The following is a 14,108-nucleotide window of genomic DNA, read 5'->3' as shown; positions in this document are numbered from 1 at the left end:
ACATTTTGTCATGTTACAGCCTTATTCAAAACACATTCAAATTCATTTTTCACCTCAAAATTCTCCACACAATAACCCATAAGGCGGGAAAAAGTAGGCAAGTATTTACAGCCTTTGCTCAATTCTTTATTCAAAGTGCAATTAATGCCTCAGGTCTTTTTGAGCATGATACTACAAGCTTGGCACACCTGTTTTGGGGCTCTTATTCTTCTTTGCACTTTGAACTTCTTAAGCTCAATCAGATTGGATGCAATTTTTTTTTGCTGTACAGCAATTTTCACTTCTCTCCAGAGAAGTGCAATCAGGTTCAAGTCTGGGTTCTGGCTGGGCCGCTCAAAGACATTTACAGAGTTGTCTTGAAGTCAGTCCTTTGTCATCTTGGCTGTGTGCTTAGGAGTTTTGTCCTGCTGCAAGATGAATAGTCACCCCAGGCCAAAGGTCCTGAGCACTCTGGAGCAGGATATCATCAGTGACGTCTCTTTACGTTGCTGCATTCATCTTTCCCTTGACCCTGAATAGCCTCCCATTTCCTGCTGCCAAAAAGATCCCCAGAATGATGTTGCCACCACCATGATTCTCTGTAGGGATGGTATTGGCCAAGTGATGAGCAGTACCTGGTTTCCTCCAGACATGACACTTGGCATTTAAACCAGAGACTTCAATCTTGATTTAAAAAAAGAAAAGAAAAGAAAAAGAGGTCTTCAATATTTGAAAGCCTTTGTTTCATCAGTTCTTTTGGTAAACTCCAGGTGTGCTGTCATACGCCTTTTACTGAGGGTTGTCTTCCATCTGGCCGCTCTATTATACAGGCCTGATTGGTGGAATGCTGCAGAAATGGTTGTCCTTCTAAAAGGGTCTCCTCTCTCCTCAAAGTAATGCCAGAGCTCTGACAGAGTGAACCTTCCTAACTAAGGTTCTTGTACCCAGATGACTTAAATTGGCCAGGCTGCCAACTCCAGGAAGTCCTACTGGTTCCAAATTTCATCCATTTACAGATGATGAAGGCCACTCTGCTAACTGGAACCTCCAATGCTGTAAAAACACCTCTGTATTGCAGCCCAGATCTGTGCCTCATTCCATCTCCCTGGACTTCATGGCTTGGTTTGTACTGTGACATAATTGGTCAGCTATGGGACCTTATATAAACAGGTGCGTGCCTTTCCAAATCATGTCCAATCAACTGAATTTACCACAGGTGGACTCCAATCAAGTTGTATAAAGGTGTGACAATTAGTGGAAACAGGACGCAGCTGAGCTCAGTTGTACCTGTGTGTCATGGCAAAGGCTGTGAATACCTATGTGGATGTTATTTATTTTTAATACATTTGCAAGAAGTTTTTTTTCTTCACTTTGTCATTATGGGGTTATTGTGTGTAGAATTTTGAGGTGAAACAAATTTAATCCATTTTGGAATAAGGCTGTAACATGACAAAATGTGGAATAAGTGAAGCCCCGTAAATACTTTTGGGTCAGTGATGGTCTGAGGAGGCGTATCAATGGAAGGACCCACATACCTCTACAGGCTAGGCAACATTATCCTGACTGCCATTAAGTATCAGGATGCAGGACGTTCCTGGAGGAGTAATGAAATAATACCATCAACTGTCCCCCACACTCACCTGATCTAAATCCAATAAAACACCTCTGTGATGCTGCAAGGTTGCACCTAAAGCTGTCCAGGAGCTCACTGATGTCCAGAGCTGGGAAATCCCCCATGACACTGTCATCTCATTAGAGGCATGCCCCAACATCATCAGGCATGCACACAAGGTCATGGAGACTATACAAACGACCGAGTACTGTTTTGAGTGGCTGCAATTACATTTCAGCAAAGTGGATTGCATGCTGCAGCATTTAATCACTTTGATTTTCAGGGAGACTTTGAATTCAGCCCTCTGTAGGTTGATCATTTTAATCTCGATGTGGCATCTTTTTGTTCCCGACACATTTCCAGATATCACAAATATCAGTAAAATTTTCCCGCATTTCCCCCCACTGAGATCTGATGTTTGTTTTGTTTTTTGAGCAGTATATTTACTTTGAATGGATCCCAGTGTCATATTTCTCAATACAGAACAAACTTTTACTTTAATTCTAGAAGCAGCATGAGAAAATCTTCACACATGAGATGTGGAGGAGGATTATCCGGTGCACGTTGGAGCCGAAAATTCTCATCTCAGTTATGTGGATCATCGGTGACTGGTTTTATACTGGTAAAATAGTACCTTATAAAGTCTTTGTTAATACCTACTACGACTGTAAGAGGGAAATAAAAAAAAAATTTAAAAAAATACATTGTTCAACATTTCAAAGGCAACCCAGAGAACTCTGATAGGGCAGTTTCAGTTTTTATTTCACTACAGCGATTTATCAATGAAACTCATTTGTTAAAACTAGTCCCCGACTCGAAAGCAATCAGCAGCTGCCAACCAGAAAAACCAGCCGTCCTCTGCTACTGGGTAATGCCACCAAAAAGTCATTATGGCAACTGCATATGGTTAAATCTAATGACTTCTTACCCCACAACAGATGTGCAAATAAGTTCAGGTTAAACAGACTTTTTAATTTGTCACAGCAAGTTAAGCACAGGTTGATGAATGATTGTTATGTTCCACCTGGGGGAGGTCTTACTCTTTTGCATGCTGTAATAGCTTACTGGGAAACATAGCAAAATTACATCATCAATAACTCCACCTGTGCTTTCACAAACTGTTCCCAAAGTCAAACTGTCTGCTGTGGGGGGACAAAAAAAGTCTACTGTGGACGGATAAATCGGTATGAGTGGTAGCTCCCCCCTACGATCATCATGTGACTGGTAAAACTGTACACACATTCAACACACATGAAGACACTGAACACGTTCAAAGTTGAGGGTGAAGAAACACTGCAAGGGTGGCAAGTACAGAACACAGCTCACAGAGTCAGCAAGGCAATCAAGATCTTATTAACCAAGAAAAAGCAAAAACAAAACACTGCCTGCATCAGCAGATGATGTCTGAGGTAAATCATCTCTTTGGCCCCTTCAGTGCAGAGCTGATTCAATCTTTTTCACATAATACTAAGTGAGGACGCTTCAAACTAAAATCAATCGAAAGGTTGTTGCAGTAACATGCCAAAGTATTTTAAGAACTGTCAAGCGACTATAAAATCAAATATCTAACAAAGTACAATCTTCCCACCCTTTTAATCCCTTTGAGCTTTTTGATTTTTTTTATCCAGAGTAGAAAATGTGTTATACATGTACATTCAACATGCAGCAATGTAGTCTGAAAAACCGCAACAATTATACTACAGGGTCCCCTCTCCCATGTGTCTATGACCAGACCGTCACACTTCAATTCAGTGTTGGTTTTTACTAAACATCTAACAATCAAAATGTGTATTTGCCAAAAACCTTCACTGAACATGATATACAGATCATCAAGTATCGTCTTTTATGAGTGTAGCGAGATAATGAGGTTCCTGATGCAATGCCTGCTGTAGTAGGGGCTGAGAAGAGAGACTCATGAGTAGATTAAGGAGGGGTACTGTGGATGCCACCAGTCCATGAGCTTCACACTGTGTACAGGATCCAACACCACCTGGGTCCCACCTTGATCCACTCTTTTCTTCCCCCGTTGGAGTGGCGAGTCTTGTAACACAAGCCGAACGCGGTGGTGGCGCATGTCTGTGCTTACATTTATTGTGAACTAGGAGGCAAAACAAGAGGAAAAGTCCATGAGTTTCTAGTCTGTAGCTCAGAAGAAGAATCAACCCTTTGTCATGTGAGGAAACATATACAGTCACTTTATTTAACAGAAGATTTTTGGAAAAAGAAAAGTAAAAATGTCTTATATTATCAACAACACACAGGGTTAAAATTTTGTATTTCCAAGTATGTCAATGAATGACGTTAAGACTAAAGCTGGTGTTTAGTAAAACTCAACAGAACAGTACATAAGAGCTCTCTGAAGCCTTCCTGTGTGATTGATCACTGACACCGAACTGCATTTTGATCACATTTCCTTTTATAACTTCAACTTATTTCAAGCAGTTTAACACAGTAAAAATAATTAACTGGTAAAGCATACTAATGGGTCACATCAGCTGAATTAGTAGTTGCAATCTTCATCCAGATCTTTGTTCTTTAATCTTAATGCTATTTAATGTCAATTGTCTAATAAAATAATATACTAGTGAGGAGTATTACATTTATTTTAAAGCATCAATCAATTCAAACAAGAGTTACCACAACAACCTACTGATTGGTTGTGTATGCCATGAGACAGTTGCTTTCACTGATTGAAACTCTTTTTATATACACATTTAAAAACTTTATAGGCAGCACTTGACACTGCTACCTTGTAAAGATCAGCTGCAGAATAACACACACCAGTACTCAAAGGAACATTAAGGCAGGCAAAAAAACAAGGTGAGTTACTTGCCAGGCTCAGCGTCATGCCCATGACTACTGGGGTGAAGATGAAGTTGAGGGTGGTGACCTGAAGCACATAGCAGTCAGAGTCTGGATTCATGTGAACATCTTCGTACTGTCTAGGCATACGCAAGGACTTGGCACAACCATTCCTACCGTTTCCCTGCTGAGACAAAGACACCAGAGAGACACATTTAAAACAGAAAACATGAAAGCAGAACTCACAATAAGTCAGAGTGTTTGTCAGAAATGTTGCTAGTGATGAATGAGTCAGTCTACATTAAGCAGTGAACCTAAATGGATGGAGAAACAGCTTTTTCAAGCAGTTTCTTTTTATCTGAGGCTAATAAGATACATCAAACTCAACCGCTGTATCTTAGTCTCTACATATATGTGGGGATATAAAAGAATGGTTATGATTTATTTTCAATTATTAAAATATTAGTTTAATTATACAAAAAAGTTTCTGTATTGTCTACGTCTCTTAAAATTACTTCTTCCAGTGCTTCACAGAATGTAATGCACCTCTACAGCCAGATGGTGGCAATAATGCACCTGTTGTTTAATGCTGGTTGGCATTAAACAACAAAAATAGAACTACGGATTTCCAGCTTGGAGAAGAAAATTGTGTGGAGCAATGCACAAACAGGAGAAAGAAGTGAAGCTGATGACTACTACAGCTGAGAAAAGGTTCGGAAAACTAAACCAAAATGAGCTCCAGTGCAAACTCTGCCATGACACTGGTGCACCACAAGTACGCCTTGTCATTTGTGAGTAGAGGTGGGTGGGTGATTTTTTAAAGATGAGTCGAATAGTTCCCAGAGAATACATTATAGTATTAGAAATGCCCACCCCAAATAAAATGATGGCAAATGATGTTACCTGCTTTAAAAATTTAAAGTTGAACTCCCACAACGTTTCAGACCGAGTCCCCGACACCTTTTTGACCCAGAAAAGTAAACACTGTAAAAGGAAAAAGGCAGACATTTACCCAATGAAATTCTAACATCTTTGCAGATGTTCGTAATTATTTCTTGGAAAGGACGTTAAGCAAACTGAGAAATATGCATTTTGCATGTGGAAAAACTGAGATCAGAGTCTTCAGTAAAGCCACACTGAAATTCCTTCACTTGATAGAAAGTTTGGTCTAGTACTAACTTGCATCCTCAAGTCTAAAATCATATCAGTGTTGATAATAGTCGTGATAAACACTGAATTTCTTTTCTATCCAACTACAAAGCAGAGGTCACACACAAATATCAGCCATACGCAAATAGATCCACCTGCTTGCATATGTCTGCAGGTAAATCAAACAGCTCCACCTCAACTATAATAAAAAGGTCTTTGAGGAGCTTTACCTTGGAGTTGAGTAAGGTAGTGGGTGTGGATTCTGGCAGTGGAGGAATCTTTGACACGCGCAAGGTGAACGGCTCATATAAATGGAAAAGGGAACGAATCACACAAGCCCGTAAGAAACGCATCTTCTCAATAGAGACAGGCTGGAGGCGAAGTGGCAGCTCAACATCAATCCTGTAGTGTCTTTAAAAAGAGAGAGCAGAGAAGGAGGAATGATGTGAGGTGATGTTAACTAGGACTTAGTACACCATTTTCACTGCATTCACCGCTTCTATCACAACATTAACGATGTGCTACTATGTTTTAACAAGGACTATTATCTGTAGGATGACACCTTTAATAATTTCCCCCTATGCTGGCAATATATACAAATCTCAGAGGTGGGAGCATGAAAACTGTACACTTTCCTTGTATTCCACATGAACTACTGCTGTAAGTGAATCGCATAGCACCACTCAAATGCATGAATCCAGTAAGCAGCAGATCATAAACGTATACTGTGCCTTCAACAGTGGAAATCACAAACACTCGACTACTCTGTGTCAATATTTTTATCAGTGCCAGTACGCAAGTGATCACAAAACCACCTCACCTCCTGTAGAGCCTAGTCCAAAAAGCTGCAGTGCAAGTGACCGTCCAGGCATTCCTACAGATTAGAGCAAATCTGCACACATCCTCAGGCCGAATGTAGGAGGAGAGCACCAACCAAATGTCCACCGGATAATCTACACCATCACTGCTCTCACTGTTTTCTGTGAAGAAAACAAAGAAAACACAATCAATACCAAGTTAAACATACTAGTTTCGAAATGTATTTTGCACAATGGTCCACAAATTTTTGTGATTATATTTATATACTTAATGTGGCCGTTAGCATTGAAGTAAAAAAGGCACACGTCTTACTTAGATGTGTTGTGTACATAAAATCAATTATAGGTGGAACAGATGTTTTGTGAGTTGCTATCAGACCAGTGGAGGGAGGAAAGTGCACACCTCTCTCCCTGTTGGCATCACAGAATATTAGAGTGCAAGAATAACTGTATTGCTTTATAGTGTTTAAAGTATTTTTTTTGCAATTTTTTTCATATCTAGTTTTTTTTTATATTTTAAACCTGGGCCCCTTTGAGAGTGGAAGCAGCTGCTGGTCAGTGAGGATAGATTGATGTACCAGGTATTTTAATACTAATACTGTAGTGCTGTGCTTTGAAATGTCTCTCTAATAAAGCTTTAATATTGAGAATTTGTAAGTAAGTAAGAATTTGTTTCTAGGCAGAGTACAAGTGATCCATTGCTGCAGGACTAGTTTCTTTTTTTCATGTCTGTTTGGCTGCATTTGCTTGCCTCCCCATTACAATACAAGTTGACTTCACTCAGGTCACTCCCCAGTCAGCCAGACTGCACAGGCTTTTGTATGAATGCGTACGTTTGTCATGGGCTGCAATGAAACTAATCGGGTATGGAATTCAGAGGGTGTTTGTTCAATCGGTGTGCTTTTGATTGACTGCAGTGTTTTCTGAAGTGGAGCAAAACTGTTCCCGACCTGCTGTTGAGACTGGGTCTTGTATTAACAGTAATGGTAAATGGACTGGTATATAGTCCTTTTCTACTCAACCTAAGCACTTAAAGCACTTCACACTACAAACCTCATTTACAGACATTCATGTGTACAAGTGCTTTTGTCTGTGCATCCTTATCCTAATGTTCACACCCCATCAAACTCCACTGGATCCACCAGAGTAAATCAGGATTCAGCATCTTGCTAAGAATCCGTCTATAAGCTTTGGAGGTGGGAGGGATCAAACCACTGACCTTCTAGTTGCTAGATGAATGAGCAACAGCTTACCCCAAAATGAGTTGACTGTTGTGAGACTTGTTTTTTTTATCTTTATTGAATGGAAAATCCACTTTTTCTTAATGCTAGTAAACTGTCATGGTGTAACATTAACGATAAAGTGAAATGATACCCTTTCTCCTCTTGTTCTTCTTTTTGCGGGACACTTTAGTTTCGTTCTCTCCATCTTCTTCAGGGTCCTGCTCGTCGCTACTGCCCAAAGCGTCTGCTTTGACGCTTACTGCGGAGGAGAGGACTTCCTCTACAGCACCCTGCGATGCTTCCAGGCCGCAGAGTAATTTCACTGAAACAGAAGATTATAAGTAAAGCACCAGGACAGGAATCAACCACAGTATAACTTCAGTCATCAAAGGTTACCTTCTTTTTCAATCGCATTTACAACAGCCTTTTTAACCCTCCCCGACTTCACAACGGCTGGGTCGGCATCAGCATAATCAGCTACAGTGACTAAGGAAAAGAACAGCAGATCATTAGCTTAACTTTTCACAGTGTCACAGTTGTGAAGCTTACCGGTGTTCCAGATTAACTGGATTTGGTCGAACAGATGTGTGGCAGACTTGCGTTTCAGGAGCTGCTACCGACAAACCAGCAAAAAAATAAATAAATAAAAAAATAAAAAAATCGCCAAATGTGTCATCTGTGACACTTGTGAGGTTATTTCAAACACACTCCGTCAGTCTTGATGCTGTTGAACAACAGAATGTTTAAAAATGTCGCGAGTTTACCTGGTGATATCCTCATGTCACCATCTCATCGCGAAAACAGCAAACAATTAACACCACGCCGATGTTGTTCACCGGACAGCAAGAGTAAACGACCGGGAGAATCTAGTCGTCGTTATCGTCCCCCTCATACGTTTTATTTCTCCGATTTCAGCGTTTTTGCTTCACAACTAAAGCGAGCAGTTTACTTTGTGTGCACTAACATGGACTCGAATCAACCAGCGCCACCTCTGGCCAAGTGCCCCAGCCTACAGCCAGATCAACTTGTGACACACATCTGCATCACGTTTGAATTCGTTTCATGCACAATGCATTTGTTCCTTTCAATTGTGTCTGTTTGTGCGTCATCCAAATAAACCTTTGAAATGCATGTGAACAACATCGGCGTGGTGTTAATTGTTTGCGGTTTTCGCGATCGTGTCGTACATGAGAATATCACCAGGTAAACTCGCGACATTTCTAAACATTTTGTTGTTCAACAGCATCAAGACTGACAGAGTGTGTTTGAGATAACCTCACAAGTGTCACAGATGACACATTTGGCGGGTTTTTTTTTTTTTTGCTAGTTTGTCGGTAGCAGCTCCTGAAACGCAAGTCTGCCACATCTGTTCGACCAAAGCCAGTTAATCTGGAACACCGGCGCACCCTGCTGACCTGTCACGTGATTCAAATGAACTTAAAATGATCTTAAAAGAATAACACAAACACTGCAAATCGCATTGGTCACCTGTAAAACCGCAGAATGCCTTTTGGCTTTATGAAGTTGGGAGAACATGACAGAAACTTCAGCAGAATGTGAGAAGGCGGGCTAGCTTTCTGCCTAATCATATCCTACCTGATTCCGAACAAACGTCCCCGGCCTTAAATTTCAGCCGTTTTCGGTTCCCTTTCTTGGGCATGACGATACCAAATATCTGTGGACGCTTAACGTGGCTGTGAGTCCTGCCATGTCTCTATGGCAAGCTGAGGTAAAGAGAAAGAAAGAAAAATCACAGAGAAATTGAAAAATGTTCCGCCAGGATCTTCAGCCATCATGGACTGACGTGACGTTGCAAATAACGCGAGAGTACCGTTTTCACTCTTTTCCTTGCCGCGCACTACTGCCATCTGTAGGCGTTTGTTAAGATTTCAGTCTATCGGGACTACAGCTTGTATGCCATTTAAAACCTGTTAATTGTTTTTTTTTATTATAAAATAGCTTTAAGGTGAATTATATATATTTTTACTTTTTGAGGATGACTGCATGTAAATATGGATACCAGACAGATTATACACGTTTTTGATTGCTTTATTCTCCAGCGAGTGCTGCCTGGCTGAAGTGTTATCACACTGATGACATAAAAGAAGAGGTACTGTGTCACTCTGCCGCTAATGTACCATTAAAGCTGCCAAGACGTCACTGAGCCACGCAGACTTACCATTAGTAGGAGAGGGGAAAGAGTTCATTATGAATTCTGTACTGTATTCAGTGATTTTGTAATAGTGTCACAAAGAACCTGAGCATACCAAAACTTTCCCAGGCAGCACTGTTGTTAAACTGTGACAATTTTTTTTCCACAGAAAGTCCTGCTGCATTTTAGAGATCAAAAAGCAGAGGTTGTCCTCCAATATCTGGCCATTGCAAATTACCCTTTAACAACTACGTAACATCAAAGCATCTCTCTCATCTCCTCAGATGTTAGACTCAGAGTCAGAGGAGATAAGAATAAAATGATATACTTCTTCGCTGCAGTCAGAGCTGTTATCAACCCCTTAGAGGTCTCAGATCCATAGCTGCAGTGCTGTCAAACACATTACGACCTCTCTTCATTTCAAAAGAGATTTCTTTTTTGCAACACAGCATCTTTATTTAACAAGAAAGCAACTGGGATAACAACAGCAATAATAAAATCAATTCTAAAGTGCACCCTGATTACCAGATTGTCATCTGCACACAAAGAACTGCAAATCTCACACAGAAAAGCCTAGACAACCAAGAATGTCACCCTCTTTCTTTAAAGCAACAGTGCCAACCACTTGCTTCATGATTAAGATTGGGGAAATCTCATTCATCCGTACAGTAATATTGCTCAAAACTTGGACTAAACTTAAATGAATTAATAAATTAATAAATTAATAATAATGAAGTAAAGCTAGCATGACACAATGTGTACCACAAGTACTCCTTGTCATTTGGGAGTTGAGTGGGATGTGTGATCTTTGAGCATGAGTTAAATAGTTCCTATAGTAAATACACAATAGTATTTGAAATGGCCACCCCAAATAACATGTTTGTAGATAGTGAGAAATGTAATGAAAAAAATAAACTAATTGATTAATAAATTCTTATTTTCTTCTTCTTCTTCTTCTTCTTCTTATTATTATTATTATTATTATTATTATTAACAGTAATATTGATAATAACCACAATAATAATTATAATTATAACCTACTGTTACGACTGTGACCGTAATTGTGTGTGGATTTGAGTATCTAGGTGCTCCTCCGGGATTGGTGCATCCAGGGTGGATGGCTCACACCGATTGGCTGAGGACTGGGAGACAGCGGATAAGAAGAGCCCGCCAGGGACTGCCCAGTCATTCATCCTCGGCCCAACCCAGCCGGCAGACCGGTCACTGTATCGACGTATTATGTAATGTAAGAGCATGTAGGGGTGGACCGCCTTTTTGGTTAATCAGTTTTCTCCTGTTTTTGTTAGGTAGGGAGGAAAGTGATTGTCGTTTTGTTTAGTTCCTTTGAGTAGGTAAGTTTCGTTTATTTTTGAGATAGGCTGCTTTTGTTTGTTGTTTTGGCCTTGGGTTCACCCTGAAGCTATGATATGCTCCCTTCCTTTGTTTAACCGCACCTATTGTAAATAAATCACTGTCACAAAATAGTAAGTGTCTGCCGGAACGCATCGTGACTTATTTAAATGAACAAAAGGTGTCGTCTCTCACTAACGCGGCTCTCCTGGCTGACGAGTTTGTTTTAACACACAAAAGTGTGTTCCGTGCACAGAATTCGTTTCAGGAAAATTTATCTGAACGAAAATGGTCACCAAGTGCGGTGCGTAAAAACGTACCACAGTTTAGTGCTAAATCAAACGGTCGGGAATGTTTTTATTGTCACGATTCAGGGCATCTGATTGCTGCGTGTCCAGTATTAAAAAGAAAAGAAGCGAGGGGCACTAAATTTCCCGCAGGCGTGGGTTTGATTAAAACCGCTTGCTCGCCAAAAGTGCACGTGGAGGCTGAACAAAACCCGAAAACTGACGTTGATCCGCAGTTTCTACCATTTGTGTCATGTGGCTTTGTTTCGTTGACAGGTGAAGAACATGATAAAGTGCCAGTCACGATTCTTAGAGATACGGGTGCGTACCACTCGTTTCTACTAGAGTCTGTGCTGCCTTTGTCTGAAAAAACATCCTGTGGTTCCGACATACTAGTATGGGGAATAAAAATGAGCGTCACCAAAGCCCCTCTGCATATGGTGCACCTGCACTCGCCGTTAGTGTCGGGCTACGTTAAAGTCGCCGTGCGCCAGCGATTACCAATCGAAGGAGTTTCCTTCATTCTTGGTAATGATCTAGCTGGTGGGCATGTTTTTCCCCCGCCAGAAGTTGTTGATATTCCTGCCCTTGCTGCTGACTCAAGCTCCACTGCTTCAGAGGTGTTTCCTGCGTGTGCAATTACTCGTGCTCAGGCTCGTAAAATGGGTGAGATTGTGGATTTGTCGGGGTCGTTTATGGCTACGCTTGATGAAGACGACTCTTTCGTGTCACCCATTGATTCTGTGAAACTCTCCACATGTGACGTCCCTGAAATGATACCTGAGGACATTAATCAGAGCTTGAATATTACCAGAGAGCTGTTGATCAAAGCACAGCAGGGTGATCCTTCACTGGTGCCTTGTTTTTCCTCTGTTGTGGACAGAGAGGGATCTAAAGCTCCCGTAAAATATTTCATTGAGAATGGTGTACTGTTGCGATCTTGGTCTCCTGATTCAACTGATTTGCATCGGGTAAACCAGGTTTTGGTGCCAAAGGAATATAGACCCCAGATTCTCAGTCTCGCGCATGATGCCTGCTTAGCTGGACATCTTGGGGTCAAAAAGACGTATCATCGTGTATTACGTAACTTCTTTTGGCCTGGTTTAAAATCAGATGTGGTGAAATATTGTCGTTCGTGTCATACATGCCAAGTGGTGGGAAAGCCAAATAAACCGATTCCGCCAGCGCCTCTTCACCCGATTCCAGCGCTGGGTGAGCCGTTTGAGAGAGTTCTATTGGACTGTGTGGGCCCGTTGCCAAGAACAAAATCAGGCCACCAGTACATGTTAACGGTAATGTGCGCTGCCACTCGTTTTCCGGAGGCAATTCCATTACGTACCTTAAAGGCAAAGAACGTTGTGAAAGCCCTCACGAAGTTCTTTTCGACTTTTGGGTTACCCAGGGTTGTTCAAACTGATCAGGGAACAAACTTTATGTCAAAAGTGTTTGCCCAGGTTTTAAAGGAGTTAAAAGTTAAACATCAAACGTCCAGCCCTTATCACCCAGAGAGTCAAGGTGCACTGGAACGATTTCATCAAACCCTAAAGACCATGTTGCGCAAATACTGCCTTGAATCAGGTAAAGACTGGGATGAGGGACTTCCGCTTTTGCTTTTTGCTGTTAGAGAAACCACCCAGGAATCCCTTGGATTTAGTCCGGCTGACCTGGTTTTTGGACACACTGTACGCGGTCCCCTGCGACTGCTTAAAGAAAAGTGGTTATCTGAGTCGCAGCGAGCCGAGCATAACGTGTTAGATTATGTTTGCAGTTTTAGAGAGCGTCTTTTCCGGGCATGTCAGTTGGCCCGTGACAATTTGGAGCAAACACAAGGCAACATGAAAGCCCGGTATGACAAAAAGACAGTGGTCCGACATTTCGCTCCTGGTGAAAAGGTTCTAGTGTTGCTTCCTTTAGTTGGGTCTAGCCTCCATGCGCGGTTTTCTGGTCCCTATGAGGTGGACAAAAGGATAAGTGACACTAGCTATGCAGTAAAAACCCCTGATCGAAAGAGAAAACTGAGGGTTTGCCACGTTAACATGCTTAAACGCTATGTTTCTAGAGAGGACGTGGCAGCTGACAAAACCACACCCATAACGCCTGTCTCTGTGTGTTCGGCACCCCCATTGTATGTTTTGCAAGATGATGACTTGACTGACAAGAGCAGTTGTATGCCGTTGGCCCGTTTGCGAAACTCAGAAGCGTTAGAAAACTTAGACTCTTTCCTGTCGCATCTGTCAGATTCCGCCCGCAAAGATATCCTTGATCTGATTGAAGCTAATTTGCTGCTTTTCTCTGACCATCCGCGGCAGACGTCTGTGCTCTCTCATGATATCGTTGTGGAAGTTGATAAGCCAATAAAGCAACATGCTTATCGAGTAAATCCAACCAAGCGGAATTTAATGCAACAGGAAGTCGAATACCTGGTTAAACATGGGTTAGCTGAGCCCAGTAACAGTGCGTGGAGTTCACCCTGTATTTTGGTGCCTAAACCAGATGACACCCCACGTTTCTGTACCGATTTCAGAAAGGTTAATGCTGTCACAAAACCGGATTCTTTCCCTCTCCCCAGAATGGAGGACTGCATTGATCGTGTCGGCTCAGCTACATACGTCACTAAATTAGACCTGTTAAAAGGATATTGGCAAGTCCCGTTAACCCCCAGAGCTTCTGAAGTCTCCGCGTTTGTAACTCCAGATCATTTCCTCCAATACACGGTAATGCCCTTTGGGTTGCGAA

The 14,108-nt window shown here is 41.5% G+C and overlaps 1 protein-coding gene across 2 annotated transcripts; it reads right to left on the bottom strand.

Moving 5' to 3' along the window:
- Positions 1-2,341: 2,341 nt before the first annotated feature.
- Positions 2,342-9,367, bottom strand: tmem183a (transmembrane protein 183A). Of its 2 annotated transcripts, none has more exons than XM_085353988.1 (8): positions 9,180-9,367; positions 7,980-8,069; positions 7,735-7,905; positions 6,363-6,522; positions 5,773-5,953; positions 5,297-5,377; positions 4,425-4,580; positions 2,342-3,689 (listed from the first exon to the last, which is right to left on the bottom strand). In XM_085353988.1, exons 1-8 carry the CDS (start codon positions 9,241-9,243, stop codon positions 3,504-3,506), a joined length of 1,089 nt encoding a protein of 362 aa, XP_085210114.1. In that variant the 5' UTR covers positions 9,244-9,367; the 3' UTR covers positions 2,342-3,503. The 2 variants fall into 2 exon arrangements, with proteins under 2 accessions (XP_085210114.1, XP_085210115.1); XM_085353989.1 differs by having other exon boundaries at positions 4,425-4,577.
- Between the last annotated feature and the right edge of the window lie 4,741 nt (positions 9,368-14,108).

This window comes from Diplotaxodon limnothrissa, linkage group LG5, assembly GCF_057381915.1.
Source record: "Diplotaxodon limnothrissa isolate DT_005_m linkage group LG5, D_limnothrissa_male_GT1.1, whole genome shotgun sequence".
Lineage (NCBI taxonomy): Eukaryota > Metazoa > Chordata > Actinopteri > Cichliformes > Cichlidae > Diplotaxodon > Diplotaxodon limnothrissa.
The sequence above is the reverse complement of the archived record's forward strand: the minus strand, read 5'-3'. Positions and strand labels throughout refer to the sequence as shown.

Excerpts from the sequence above, each read along its gene's own strand:
- tmem183a (XM_085353988.1), bottom strand. The coding sequence starts at position 9,243 with ATGCCCAAGAAAGGGAACCGAAAACGGCTGAAATTTAAGGCCGGGGAC. Across the intron at positions 7,906-7,979 it reads AAATGCGATTGAAAAAGAAG|TGAAATTACTCTGCGGCCTG; the intron begins GTAACCTTTGAT and ends CTTCTGTTTCAG. Across the intron at positions 5,954-6,362 it reads TGGACTAGGCTCTACAGGAG|ACACTACAGGATTGATGTTG; the intron begins GTGAGGTGGTTT and ends CTCTTTTTAAAG.